At 40.6% G+C, this 14,006-nt stretch overlaps 4 protein-coding genes and 1 long non-coding RNA gene across 6 annotated transcripts in view; 1 reads left to right on the forward strand and 4 right to left on the reverse strand.

Annotated features, from left to right (window-relative positions):
• Nucleotides 2,702–3,583, reverse strand: LOC109132263. Its single transcript, XM_019243725.1, has 2 exons — nucleotides 3,071–3,583; nucleotides 2,702–2,882 (listed from the first exon to the last, which is right to left on the reverse strand). The coding sequence occupies exons 1-2, from the start codon at nucleotides 3,518–3,520 to the stop codon at nucleotides 2,817–2,819; spliced, it is 516 nt and encodes a 171-aa protein (XP_019099270.1). The 5' UTR covers nucleotides 3,521–3,583; the 3' UTR covers nucleotides 2,702–2,816.
• LOC109132265 lies at nucleotides 3,766–4,272 on the reverse strand. Its single transcript, XR_002037512.1, has 2 exons — nucleotides 4,014–4,272; nucleotides 3,766–3,825 (listed from the first exon to the last, which is right to left on the reverse strand). It is a non-coding gene; the product is annotated as an uncharacterized LOC109132265 (long non-coding RNA).
• Nucleotides 4,691–6,922, forward strand: LOC104777001 (uroporphyrinogen decarboxylase 1, chloroplastic-like). 2 transcript variants are annotated; one of them, XM_010501188.2, is made up of 6 exons: nucleotides 4,691–4,875; nucleotides 5,179–5,544; nucleotides 5,630–5,914; nucleotides 5,998–6,233; nucleotides 6,322–6,518; nucleotides 6,599–6,922. In XM_010501188.2, exons 2-5 carry the CDS (start codon nucleotides 5,218–5,220, stop codon nucleotides 6,476–6,478), a joined length of 1,005 nt encoding a protein of 334 aa, XP_010499490.1. In that variant the 5' UTR covers nucleotides 4,691–4,875; nucleotides 5,179–5,217; the 3' UTR covers nucleotides 6,479–6,518; nucleotides 6,599–6,922. The 2 variants fall into 2 exon arrangements, with proteins under 2 accessions (XP_010499490.1, XP_010499491.1); XM_010501189.2 differs by having other exon boundaries at nucleotides 4,705–4,875; nucleotides 5,159–5,544.
• LOC109132264 (probable LRR receptor-like serine/threonine-protein kinase At1g29720) lies at nucleotides 12,988–13,996 on the reverse strand. The gene is made up of 3 exons (XM_019243727.1): nucleotides 13,751–13,996; nucleotides 13,517–13,670; nucleotides 12,988–13,416 (listed from the first exon to the last, which is right to left on the reverse strand). Exons 2-3 carry the CDS (start codon nucleotides 13,661–13,663, stop codon nucleotides 13,066–13,068), a joined length of 498 nt encoding a protein of 165 aa, XP_019099272.1. The 5' UTR covers nucleotides 13,664–13,670; nucleotides 13,751–13,996; the 3' UTR covers nucleotides 12,988–13,065.
• The window catches only part of LOC104778947 (probable LRR receptor-like serine/threonine-protein kinase At1g29720), an 8,322-nt gene continuing 8,283 nt past the window's right edge, over nucleotides 13,968–14,006 (reverse strand). Inside the window, exon 25 of the mRNA XM_019240146.1 lies at nucleotides 13,968–13,982. Within this exon, the coding sequence (XP_019095691.1) occupies nucleotides 13,968–13,982 (15 nt within the window). The remainder of the gene's footprint in view (nucleotides 13,983–14,006) is intronic.

Genomic DNA, 14,006 nt, shown 5'->3' on the forward strand with positions numbered 1-14,006 from the left:
TAATAATCCACAATGCCGAATCATTGTGTTAAAATTCACAAAGGAAGAGGCGTGGCGGAGCCTTCCGCCCCGTTTTTCGTGATTACCTTTAAGTTCATTAAAATCACCTATAAGAAACCAAGGGGCATCACGAGACAAGCCAATCCGCGTTAATCTTTCCCACACTAAATCTCGATTCGTTGGAACCGGATCACCATAGACAAAAGTAAAGTAAATAATATGTCCTTTATAAGTAAGTTCCAAATCAATCAACCGATTGGATTCAAATAAAATGGAAACATCATAATTATTATTATAAAATAAGGTCAAACCGCCACTACATCCAATAGGATCAACTGTTTTTAAATTTGAATAACCAAAATAACCAACAAAAGGTTCCAAAACAGATAAAGACTGTCTAGTTTCAGATAAAAATAAAAAGTCAGGTCTATGCTTTCCCCACAAATCCCTGAGATACCCAAAAGTTGCTTTATTCCCCAGTCCTTGACAATTCCAACTTAAAATCTTCATTTATTTGTTGTTGGTTTGGGTGGCTTGACTCCACCAATTGGACCCTTCTCCTGATCTGAATTCCTCATGTTTGATCCTTCTCCAGCCTCTTTAGGGACAGGGCGTCTCCTTGGCGTTGTGCGTAGATACACGTTCAATTTCCTGGAATCAGCTCCTTTAAGAGACAAAGGAGGTTTCACCTTGTGGACTTTTTCCCCTTGCGGAGCCATGACAGAGGTTGCACCTGAGTCAAGTTTTGCTTCCACTGGACCATCACCTGAGTTTGCTGTTGTTCCTCCGTGAGTCGAAATAGCAACGGTTGGATTCAAGGCCTGATCTTCCACCGAAACCTCCATGTCTCCATTAGTCTGTTGTTGTGGATCATCAACCGTTTTATCCAACACCTCTGTTTCGACCTCCTCCATCCGCTGCTCAAAATTCTCCTCCAGAGTTTCCTTTGCTGTTGGCAAAACCGGTAACGTTCCTGAAATATCGCCCATAGGCACCTGAGTTGAGCCCGCCTGCAGAGCTCCAGAGCCTGTAGACTGTGGAGCAAACCCGTCACCCGGGACAGAGGAGCCCGCATCAGCCAAGATCACCTCTTCTCGCAAATGTGATTGTAAAGGCAGTTCCGGTTCCTGAAAGAGAGGCCTCCGAACCCGCTTCAGTGGTGGAACCCCAAAGGTTGCAGCCAGAACCGCCACATGCTCGACCTGATCCGGAATCTGTCCAGGTTCCAGCTCTCCCACCGGAACCACACCCAAAGGAGGTGCCACCGTCATGGAGGCTCTAGCCTTTTGGCGGTAATCCTTAAAAGCCACCGAATTGTTGGATCGACGTGGTTTGGATGAAGACTCACCCGTTTCCCGTGAGGTCCGGTTCTTTGATCTTGCGTCCTGCGTACCCTTGGGTAGGCGCTGACTGGGCTGAGGCAGTCCCCGAGTATCCACCTCCTTGCCTTTTCCGTTATTTCTGTCATTCATGACAGCCCCTTTGTAACTCTGCAGCGGACGAGCTGAGTCGTCTTCCACCGGGAAATGCAAAGCTGGAGTAATCTTATTAGTAGCCCATAGTGGACAGTGATTCTCATCATGGCACAAACTAGAACACTTCTTGCAGCAACCATGAAGACGCTCATAGCGGAGATTGACGATAGTCTCCTGGCCATTGTAGAATTCAATTACCGTAACCAAGCATAAGGGCTTGAACCCATTAACCGTCACTTTCACCCTCCCACCATCGATATCCACCGCCTCCACTCTCCCAAACTCTGAGCCAATGGCACGAAAGGTTGGTTCTGCCCAGAATTGGAATGGAACATCCAGGACTCTGACCCAAAAGGTTAAGTCTGAAGGGTAAGCATGATCCACTGTTGGACTCCATCGAACCAGTTACACTATCCAACCATCAAAATGAAATGGTCCCATCTGAAGAACCTCCAGGATGTCTTCCTCATTGTCAAAATCAAATTGAAACTTCCCTAACCCAAGGTCAGCTCCCACAACTCTACCTTCAACATGCCAGAACTTGGTTAGCATGATCAGGAGAGCCTTCATATCCTGCACCTTCGGGATCATACAGCGCCCCACCATTGTCTTTGAATACCCCGCAATCAAAGCTGTGTTATCAAAATACGGAATTTTGATTCTCCTCTTAGGAGCCACGACCTCATCATTCGTACTCCCCACATTCTTTCCCAATAAGCCGCTCTGAGACATGCTGAAAGTCACCACCCAAACCCGCAAACACCAACCAGAAAGAGAAATGAAACACTCAAAAGTTGTTGCAAGGAAACCAAGAGCTGAAACAAAGTGATGAAGGAAAATGTGATGAGTACTAGAGACCGCAACACAACCCTTTATATAGTCCCAAATATCCCAGAAATAATCTGCTATCACACCTATCGATTCAGCACATAAATGATATACGATATTCTCTTGATTTGGTAGAATCACAAGCATATCCCGTAACACCCTGAAATCATTCCAAATGGAAAGTAAAATCAATAATGATCTCCCCTGTTCAACACTTAATGATTTATTTCGAGATAGAAACAAACCTCGTATCCCAACAAAGCTGCTTTGAAGTAATGGCCATTGTGCTTCAGTATCTTCCAACTGCATCTCCGATTTGTTATCAATCCATAAAAGTAAACAAAGCGCTTATGATCCACCAAGATAAACAAAGAATCCGATAACATTATTAAACCAGATAAAGCTAGGGGAAGAAACCTTGATATGTTCCACTTCGGACCAATCTTCAAAATGATGCGCTTCATTATGTGTTTCCATACTCTCCAGAGATATCCAGCTAGAGAATCCTCCAATTTATTCTGTAGGTGCCAGGAGAGAGATTCTTGATACGCCGACATCAAATACATATCTAGGTTTGCCCTGAAACCATTCCAAAAAGATAACAGAATCAAAATCCAGAACCATAATTCATCAACTAGTGAACCAAATCGAAGCAAATGAGAAACCCGAATCAAAACATAAATGTTACAAGTCAGAAACCAGTGTGATTTGGTATCCTCCAATTGTGTCTTTCGTGTGTTAACAATCCAGGAAAGGCAAGCAATAACCTTGGGAATTACCAAAGTGAGTTGAGAATCCGATAGTATCAATGAGCTAGTCAAAGAGAGAGACTGAAACCCTGATATGCTCCATTGCAGATCGACCCTCGATCTATTGCAAGAAGAGATTAAGAGGTTGACCCGAATCAAGCTTCCGCCATCATCGGGATTCACATATCGGATAGACCAAGCAGATCGTGTCGACTGAGAGATATGGAATGTCTCAAACACGGATCTCATTAAAGTTGGTCTTAGCACTCGTTCCCGAATCCTTTTATCCAATGAAGACCAAAATACCCAATTAAAACCATATCTCCATGTAGCGATTACGCCTCCTTCGCCGTAACCATTGAATCGTATCTCTACCTGCCACAAGAGGCAAGGTCGAGGGGACGAACAAGAGAGTCCAAGAACATCAAAAACCCAATAGCAAACCGATTCAATCTCACCGAGAAACATTTAGAAACCTAGATCCGCCGTCACCTTCTCCATCGCCCTAAAAAACTTTTAAAACAAATTATATTTTTCTCACTGGACCACTCTTAGTTATCACAATTTGTAATTTCAATGTTTGATTTTTTGGTTTGATCAGTTTTAAATTGAAAATACCTTATTAATTATTAACTATGTTACCCAAAATTAAAAATACCAGGTTTTTTCAATATAAAAGTGAGATTCTAGCTAATTTCTCTTTGCTAAATATNCGTAGGTGCCAGGAGAGAGATTCTTGATACGCCGACATCAAATACATATCTAGGTTTGCCCTGGAACCATTCCAAAAAGATAACAGAATCAAAAACCAGAACCATAATTCATCAACTAGTGAACCAAATCGAAGCAAAGGAGAAACCCGAATCAAAACATAAATGTTCCAAGTCAGAAACCAGTGTGATTTGGTATCCTCCAATTGTGTCTTTCGTGTGTTAACAATCCAAGAAAGGTAAGCAATAACCTTGGGAATTACCAAAGTGAGTTGAGAATCCGATAGTATCAATGAGCTAGTCAAAGAGAGAGACTGAAACCCTGATATGCTCCATTGCAGATCGACCCTCGATCTATTGCAAGAAGAGATTAAGAGGTTGACCCGAATCAAGCTTCCGCCATCATCGGGATTCACATATCGGATAGACCAAGCAGATCGTGTCGACTGAGAGATATGGAATGTCTCAAACACGGATCTCATTAAAGTTGGTCTTAGCACCCGTTCCCGAATCCTTTTATCCAATGAAGACCAAAATACCCAATTAAAACCATATCTCCATGTAGCGATTACGCCTCCTTCGCCGTAACCATTGAATCGTATCTCTACCTGCCACAAGAGGCAAGGTCGAGGGGACGAACAAGAGAGTCCAAGAACATCAAAAACCCAATAGCAAACCGATTCAATCTCACCGAGAAACATTTAGAAACCTAGATCCGCCGTCACCTTCTCCATCGCCCTAAAAAACTTTTAAAACAAATTATATTTTTCTCACTGGACCACTCTTAGTTATCACAATTTGTAATTTCAATGTTTGATTTTTTGGTTTGATCAGTTTTAAATTGAAAATACCTTATTAATTATTAACTATGTTACCCAAAATTAAAAATACCAGGTTTTTTCAATATAAAAGTGAGATTCTAGCTAATTTCTCTTTGCTAAATATTTGTTGTAAGCAGTGCCTGTAGCTCTTCGAGATGCTACTCCTCGGGATTGTCGTTACCGATAGGGTTTCGATCGAATCCCGTCAATGTGGGATTGGTTTGTGATCCAAAAAGACACAGTCCTGCTGCTCGGAAGCTCCTCCTCGTAGCTTGCTCCTCCTCCTCTTCCGGTAAGTCGTATCTCCTGCAATCTAAATTTTTGAAGATTTTGTGCTTTTCGATTGTGAAGTGATTTTGGTAGGTTCGGGTTTCTAGCTGCTCATTGGAATGTCAATTTTGAACAGCTCTTGAGTGTAGATGTTTTTAGCTTGGATTGGTGTTAGTTTATCTTTTGACCATGTGGAACAGAAGACGAAATTTCCAGTTTTAGGTCACTTAACTTGATATTTTAGCTAGTAACGATCAATGGAAACTGTAGCCTTATTCTTTTGTAAGTCTGAACGAGCTTTACAGATCCATTGTTGTTGGTTAAGGCTGCGAAAGGGCAAGTTGTGAGTCGCCCTCCAGCTTGGATGATGAGGCAAGCAGGAAGGTATATGGCTGTTTACCAAAAGCTCGCCAAGAAACACCCGTCCTTCAGAGAAAGATCAGAGAACACTGATCTAATCGTGGAAATCTCTTTGCAGCCTTGGCAAGCTTTCAGACCAGACGGTGTCATCATTTTCTCTGACATCCTCACGCCTTTACCCGCATTCGGTGTCCCATTTGACATTGAAGATGTAAAAGGTCCCGTGATCCAATCTCCCATCCGAACTGAAGAAGATTTAAAGGAATTACATCCCATTGATTTCGAGAAACAGCAGTTCGTTGGAGATTCTCTTAAGATTCTGAGACAAGAGGTGGGTTTCCCCTCCTCCTTCTCAGCTTTCCCCTAGACTTAACCAATACTTTCCAGTTTGTGAAAACGGATTCTTGTTTTGAAAGGTTGGGGAACATGCTGCTGTATTAGGTTTCGTTGGAGCTCCTTGGACAATTGCAACATATATTGTTGAAGGAGGAACAACTCGGACATATACTGTCATAAAGAATATGTGCCACACTGCACCAAATGTGTTGAGAGCTCTATTGTCTCATTTAACCAAGGCCATTACCGAGTATGTTGTTTACCAAGTTGAGCATGGAGCTCATTGCATACAAATATTCGATTCATGGGGTGGCCAACTGACTCCTGAGATGTGGGAACGCTGGTCCAAACCTTACATCGAAGAGGTATAATTTAACTGCTTTCATCTTGAGGACTACATTCTCTTTTGCTGATTTTTAACGTTTTTCATGTCATTTGGGCTCGCCAGATCATTCATGCTGTAAAGAAAAGATGTCCAGATACGCCTATAGTTTTCTACATCAATGGAAATGGTGGCCTTCTTGAGCGAATGAAGACTACTGGAGCTGATGTTATTGGGCTTGACTGGACTGTAGATATGGCTGATGGAAGGAGGCGACTGGGAAGCGATGTTAGTGTGCAGGGAAATGTGGATCCAGCTTACCTATTCTCTCCGCTCCCTGCTTTAACCGAAGAAATTCTAAGGTAGGTAGTTACTTTGTTCAGCTGATGACAGAGTTATGCTTGTAAATTCAATTCAAGAAACTGAAAGTAATGTTTCTTTTGTTGTCAGAGTTGTGAAGTGTGCTGGACCAAAGGGGCATATTCTCAATCTAGGACACGGTGTCTTGGTAGGAACACCAGAGGAAGCCGTGGCTCATTTCTTTAAAACCGCTAGAAGCTTGGATTACCAAACAGTCTTCCAAAATCATACTCCTGCAGTAATCTGAGTTGGTTGCCTGAGTAATCTGCTGTTGAACAGACAGACAAGTAAGACAAGTCCCTACGCCAAAGACATCTCCTGTTTGAGTTTGGTGAACATATGTTTGAATTTCTTAAATTTGGTGCAGGGATCATAGAAAGACTTCCATGTCTGACCCATAATCGATGCCAAAGTTGGTAACTTGCTAGGAGATAACATTGGAAGCTGCCCCCTTTTTCTTTTTTTTTTGCTAGCCTCCAGTCTTCTGGACCAAGCTGAGCTCAACTATTAACAATGTCTTGAGTTGCTCATGGGCTTCAATGTTGCGGCTTCATTTGGAGATATGTATGACTCAAGTTTTAACCAAACATCAAATTTGGTTGCTCTTAAAGCTTTCTCTTTGTTGTCCCACTTTTTTCATATGGTTTTATCTCGATCTCGGTTATCTTATCTGAAACCAAGTAGCTTTGAATTATTGTAATTGAACCGAAGAAAAAAACGCAGAAGAGATCCTGAGCGCAGCCTGATCAATTTTTAATTTTTTGTCTCATCTGGTTTGGTCTAGTTAGATTCAGTTTACCAGTTTGGTATCTAAAACTGTTAACCGAATTAAAACGTACCGTCATATTTTGCTTCTTAATGGGCCTACTTTACTTCTTTCGTCAATTATAATCTAATTGTAATATTATTATTTTTTGTTAATTTTAATAAATTTAATATAGTTAAACATATAGAACAAAATAAATATATCTTGAAAAAAATATTTGCAAAAAATTAAAGATAAGAAAGAGCAACATATTAAAAAAAACAAAAAAAAAGTAGTATATGATAACAAGATAATTTATATGTGATCTACAGTCAAATGACATCGCGCCATACAACGTTTTTTTAAGCCTCACCATATTTGCTTTCATGAATCATCCCACCTGTGATTATTCATTAATCAAAAACTAAAATATAAAATGAAGGCTATTGTCGTTACCCTCCTCGAATATTTCTGATAAATAATGTTAACTTATCATCTTAATACGTCAACCGAGTTATTGTTGTAATCTTGAAATAGATTAAGGCTCAAACAAAGTATATTTAGGAGCAATCTAAATATACGTTTTTACTTAAGAGAATAAGAAATTATCGAGTTATGTTAAACTTCTATTTTTCTGATTGTTTTTATTTCTAAGAGCCTAGAGAAAAAAGCATATATACCGAGTTGTGGTATTGCTTGGAGTTGTAAGGTTTTGAGTTATTTTTACCTTGTGAGAGAGATTAATAAGAAGAGATATTTCTTTAAGAGTTCTTGTGTGTTCAATAATTGGTATCAGAGCGTAAGGAGAATCCCAACTCGTGTATGAAGATCACCATGGCCGATGTCAAGAAGATTGAAGATGGTGACCTGAAGTCTAAAGAGACGGGACCTTCCTCTATCAAGTGTCCAATGCTGAGCTCCTCAAATTACACTGTTTGGTCCATGAGAATGAAGATTGCCCTAAAGGTTAATAAGGTGTGGGAGACAATTGACCCAGGCACGAAGGATGAAGAGAAGAATAACATGGCGATTGCTCTGTTATTTCAATCTATCCCAGAGGCGTTAATATTACAATTAGGAGACCTTGATACATCCAAAGGAGTTTGGGAGGCAATCAAAGCAAGGCATATTGGAGCTGAAAGGGTAAAGGAGGCTAGGCTACAAACGTTGATGGCTGAATTTGACAGGATCAAGATGAAAAAAACCGACACTAGCGATGTATTTGTGGGAAAACTCTCAGAAATCTCTTCAAAGTCAGCCTCTCTCGGAGAAACTATCGACGAGACAAGGCTTGTGAAGAAATTTTTGAAGAGTTTACCACGGAAGAAATACATACACATCGTAGCTTCCCTCGAGCAAGTACTTGATTTAAACAGTACTAGCTTCGAAGATATTGTTGGGCGACTCAAAGCTTACGAAGAAAGGATCTGCGAAGAAGAAGAAGAACAAACCGAAGATCAAGAAAAATTGATGTATGCAAACTCTGATTCACAAAGCTATTATCAAGAGTGAAATAGCGGAAACAGAGGAAGAGGACGAGGAGGTCGATCAAGTTGGAGAGAAAGAAGTCGTGGTCGTTATGGTTATGGTAACGTATCACAAGACAAAGAAAAGGATGCTTCATCAATAACATGTTATCGATGCGACAAGGTGGGACATTACGCCTCTAATTGCCCTGATAGATTGCTAAAGCTTCAAGAAACTCATGAGAAGAAGACGACCGAAGAGACTCAAGAGGCTAATGATGCATGAAGCATTTTCTTGAATGAGAATAAGGTGAAACCAAGCATGTTCGAATCTGATCTGGACACAAGGAATGTGTGGTATCTCGATAATGGTGCTAGCAACCATATGAGTGGAAATTGAGATTTTTTTCGTAAGTCTAGATGAAACAATTCAGGGAATGGTGAGATTTGGTGATGACTCGCGGATCAAAATACAAGGAAAAGGTTCTGTACGCTTTGTGTTTGCAAACGGAGATAAGAAGGTGTTGAGCAATGTTTATTACATACCAAATCTACGAAGCAATATAATAAGTCTTGGGCAAGCCACTGAAGTAGGCTGTGAGGTGCGAATGAAGGAGAGTAGATTGAGAATCTATGATCGAATGGGTGGTTTACTAATAGAGACTGGCAGGTCAAGGAATCGTCAATACAAAGTGGTTATGGAGGTTGACAATCTCAAATGTCTGCAGTTAACTTCTTCGACGGAATCAACTAAGTGGCATGCTCGTTTGGGTCATATTAATATCGAGACAATGAAGACAATGATCAACACAGAACTTGTGATTGGGATACAAAGCATCATAGTCGAAAGGGAGATGTGTGCGTCGTGTTTACTTGGCAAACAAACAAGAAAATCTTTTCCACAATCGACTTCATATCGAGCTTCTAAGGCTCTCGAACTCATTCATGGAGACTTGTGTGGTCCTATCACACCGCCAACTCCATCTCATAAAAGGTATGTATTTGTGATTATCGATGATTATTCACGATACATGTGGACTATTCTCTTGAAGGAGAAGAGTGAAGCCTTAGACAAGTTTAAAGCATTTAAGAGAATTGTTGAGCAAGAAACTGGAGTTATGGTCAAGACATTTAGAACCGATAGAGGTGGAGAGTTTACATCTCATGAGTTTCAGAGATTCTGTGATGAGTCTGGAATCAAAAGGCATCTGACTGCACCGTATTCACCACAACAATTAGGAAAATAGAAGTTTAACATAACTCGATAACTTCCTATTCTCTTAAGATACATATATTTAGATTGCTCCTAAATATACTTTGCTTGAGCCCCAATCTACTTCAAGATTACAACATTTTCCCCCTTAATCTTGAAGTTATCTTCTCCCACATCTTGAACTCCAATGAGATCTCTCATCTCTTTAAACTTGATTCTTCCAAGTGTCTTAGTTAGAATATCTGCCTTCTGCTCATTACCAAGAATGAAACCTCGAATGAAACCTGCATGGACAAACGATTATATTATGGTTGCGAAGACAGAATGCGAGAGACTTCTGTCTGTGGTTAATGACGAACCTTGGGACTTTGACAAGGCTAAAGAACACATAATTTGGATAGAAGCGTGTGAGGATGAGCTTTCATCTATTGAGAGGAACCAAACATGGAGTTTAGTTGATCTTCCACCAAGTATTAAACCGATTGGTCTAAAGTGGGTCTTCAAAATCAAACGTAACTCGGATGGAAGTATCATCAAGCATAAAGCACGTTTAGTGGCTAAAGGCTATGTTCAAAAACATGGTATTGACTACGACGAGGTGTTTGCTCCGGTAGCTTGCATGGAAACTGTTCGCTTCATCATTGCTCTAGCAGCATCAAGAGGTTGGCAAATTCATCATCTCGATGTCAAAACCGCATTTTTGCACGGTGAATTAAAAGAAGAAGTCTATGTTAATCAACCAGAGGGTTTTGCCATTTGTGGAAGTGAGCACAAAGTTTACAAGTTGAGAAAAACTCTTTACGGGTTAAAATAAGCTCCAAGAGCCTGGAATACTAAGCTTAATCACATACTCAAAGAGCTGAACTTTCATCGATGCTCGAAGGAACCATCTTTGTACCAAAGAAACGACAAAGAAAATCTTCTTATTGTAGGTGTATACGTTGATGATTTGCTGGTGACAGGTTCTTCAATGAGAACGATTGGGGAGTTCAAGGAAGAAATGGCAACCAAATTCGAGATGAGCGATCTTGGAAGGCTCACCTATTATCTTGGAATTGAAGTAAGTCAACAGGAAAGTGGAATTAGTTTGAAGCAAGAGAGATATGCACGCAAGATACTGTGTGACACCGGAATGGACAGCTGCAACTCGACGCAAGTACCAATGGAGCTCAACTTAAAACTTTCCAAATCACAAAAGGAGAGAGGGATAAAAGAAAAGGGATATAGAAAAACTATTGGGTGCCTTCGATACTTGCTCCACACACGACCAGACTTATCTTATAGTGTTGGAGTCTTGAGCCGATACATGCAAGATCCCAAAGAATCACATGGAGCGGCATTGAAGCAGGTCTTAAGGTACTTACGTGGAACAGTTTCTCTTGGACTCTTTTATCAAAAATCGGCTGAGAAAGGCTTAGTGGGCTATAGCGATAGTTCACACAATGTTGTCATGTTGATATAGATGATGGGAAGAGTACGACGGGTCATATATTCTATCTAGAAGGGTGTCCAATCACTTGGTGTTCACAAAAACAAGAGACTGTAGCGTTATCCTCTTGTGAAGCTGAATTTATGGCAGCTACAGAAGCTGCTAAACAAGCAATCTGGCTCCAAGATCTTCAAGGCAAAGCTGTCGGAGAGTCTAGCAAGAAGGGGACCATACGAGTTGATAACAAATCTGCGATTGCACTCACCAAGAATACAGTCTTTCATGGTCGTAGTAAACACATTCATACTAGATTTCATTTTATTAGAGAATGTGTTGAAAATGAGCAAGTGAAGGTAGAACATGTTCCTGGTAATGAGCAGAAGACAGATATTCTAACTAAGGCACTTGGAAGAATCAAGTTTAAAGAGATGAGAGATCTCATTGGAGTTCAAGATGTGGGAGAAGATAACTTCAAGATTAAGGGGGAAAATGTTGTAATCTTGAAGTAGATTGGAGCTCAAGCAAAATATATTTAGGAGCAATCTAAATATATGTATCTTAAGAGAATAGGAAGTTATCGAGTTATGTTAAACTTCTATTTTCCTAATTGTTTCCATTTCTAAGGGCCTAGAGAAAAAAAGCATATATACCGAGTTGTGGTATTGCTTGGAGTTGTAAGGTTTTGAGTTATTTTTACCTTGTGAGAGAGAGATTAATAAGAAGAGATATTTCTTTAAGAGTTCTTGTGTGTTCAATAGTTATCAGTTTGTCAAACGCGTTGGGTTTAGTGTGACAAATTAAACGCGTTGAATGTTTGGTATATCGATGCGAATTTGCATCTTTGGTTCGATAAGGAGAGGGAGATAGTGGAAGGGAAGGTGTTGGAATTCAGTAAAAGCTCGTTGAAGCTTAGCTCTGTCTCAGACTTTAAAGGCTTGAATGGGAACTTCACGACGAAAGCAAAGAGGTCGATAACTTCGATCGAGTTGGTCAAATCCTCTCATGGGGACATTATAACCAATGCTAATCAAGAATTCACCTATGGAAACACGATGGTTTTAGGTAAAGATGGGGGTTTGCAGATCATAGATCAGTTGATCGAAGCCGATGATCATATTCACGCCAAGAGAGACTGGAGAGAGGTCTACTGCGCAAAATCCATCAAGAGGTTTCCTTTTTACCTCTACTCTGACTCTTTGGAGCAGCAGAATGACACATCTCTGGAGATTTCGAATGTCACGATGGGATTCAACGAGGAGAGATCAGAGAGTGACAAATGGTTGATGACAACATTCAAGAGCAAGCTTGAAAACAAGCAAGATGGGCAAGGGATTATGGTGGTGAAGAATAACTTAGTGGTCAATGGATATGGAAGCACACAACAAGTGTATAAATATGTTGGAAGTGACCAATGCTACTTCAGAAACATTAGCAACTCCAACTACACCATTCTATATGACAAGCGTGAAACTGTTTGCAAGAAGAAAACGTTGAAGCTGCCGTGAGGGCTCGAGCGGCCAAGACAACATCCTTTACTGGTTTGATATATGACCAGAGACTAAAATCCCGCTCTTTAACAATGGGAAAAAGAAAAATCACAAATAAATAATAAACTTTTCCATGTTCCTTCTGATTTTTCCAGTTGTCAGACGATGTGTTTGGTCAGATTTGATATATGTCATTATGCAAGAAGGCTCACGGTGAAAGTGAGAACTAACCGATCAATTTGAAGTGGTAATCACTGTATATGAACCGTTATAAACCGAACCAGAGAATCGTACCGGAAGCAACTAAAGAATCCGAAAGGTGGGTCCTACTATTATCCTGATTTCATAACCCAATTGAACAATGTTTTGGGTCCGTGACGCGTCATTATTATTATTATTCTTATAAACCAAAGTTTCAGTCTTTGACAATGAAATTTATTAGAAAAAAAAACCTAACGTAACAGAGATCTTAATCGAAACCTCCGTGTACGCTATTATGGTCTAGAGAAAACAATGGATTCCGCACTAAGAGGGTACAAATCGTAAGCAGATTCACAGGACGAAGTAACCGACACGAGGTAATCTAAAGGTGAAGACGATGTCCCTATCTCCGACGATCTCTTGAACCTGAATTCACCTCCGGGGTCTGAGATGCTCTGTTCTATCTCAGTCTCTCCTTCGAGCATCTTTACAACTTCCGACATGCTCGGCCTTGATGTTGGATACTTGCTGGAGCATAAAAGTGAAACCTTTATCATTCTCTCTGCTTCCATCACGTCGAACACTCCTTCAAGCTTGGGATCAAGAATCTCCGAGAAAGCCCCTTTCTTTTGTAGTGCAAACGCCTGAAATTGAAAAATCAAGAAACCTTTTTGAGTACCCCAGTTGAGAGAAAGCTGAGTTCTTTTTTTGGGGGAATATGATTGGTTTAGTGTGTTGTGTTACCCAATCGAGAAGGCCAACGCAACATTCGTTATCTGGAGTGTAATTTGCGTTGCTTTTTCCGCTAATGATCTCCATTGCTACCACACCGAAGCTGTAAACGTCTGCCTTCTCTGTTAGGTGACCTCTCATTGCATATTCAGGAGCCATATATCCTCTGCAACCATAACAACATTGACTGTTACATTATCATTAATAAGTAGGATTCAAGTGTGTATGACTGAGTATAAGACTGACATTGTTCCTGCAACTCTGGTGGTAATGTGACTCTGATCATCTTCATGGAGCCTGGCCAATCCGAAGTCTGAGATCTTTGAGTTCAGATCCTTGTCAAGCAGTACATTTGTCCCTTTGATGTCTCGGTGAATGATCTTGACCGCTGAATCTTCGTGAAGAAACGCAAGCCCTTTCGCTATTCCCAAGCATATTTTGCGTCTTGTTTGCCAGTCTAGTTTCAGACTGCTTCTTCCTGTACTCAACAGTTAGAAGAAAC

This window comes from Camelina sativa, chromosome 3 (assembly GCF_000633955.1).
Source record: "Camelina sativa cultivar DH55 chromosome 3, Cs, whole genome shotgun sequence".
Classification (NCBI taxonomy): Eukaryota; Viridiplantae; Streptophyta; class Magnoliopsida; order Brassicales; family Brassicaceae; genus Camelina; species Camelina sativa.

Bases quoted from the DNA above. Each gene is read 5' to 3' on its own strand.
- LOC109132263 (XM_019243725.1), bottom strand. From the start codon at position 3,520: ATGTTTCTCGGTGAGATTGAATCGGTTTGCTATTGGGTTTTTGATGTT. The intron at 2,883-3,070 runs GTTATTGCTTGC...GAATGGTTTCAG, and splicing joins TCACTTTGGTAATTCCCAAG to GGCAAACCTAGATATGTATT.
- LOC104777001 (XM_010501188.2), top strand. From the start codon at position 5,218: ATGATGAGGCAAGCAGGAAGGTATATGGCTGTTTACCAAAAGCTCGCC. The intron at 5,915-5,997 runs GTATAATTTAAC...TGGGCTCGCCAG, and splicing joins CCAAACCTTACATCGAAGAG to ATCATTCATGCTGTAAAGAA. The intron at 6,234-6,321 runs GTAGGTAGTTAC...TTTTGTTGTCAG, and splicing joins TTAACCGAAGAAATTCTAAG to AGTTGTGAAGTGTGCTGGAC.
- LOC109132264 (XM_019243727.1), bottom strand. From the start codon at position 13,663: ATGGCTCCTGAATATGCAATGAGAGGTCACCTAACAGAGAAGGCAGAC. The intron at 13,417-13,516 runs GTAACACAACAC...TTTCAATTTCAG, and splicing joins GCGTTGGCCTTCTCGATTGG to GCGTTTGCACTACAAAAGAA.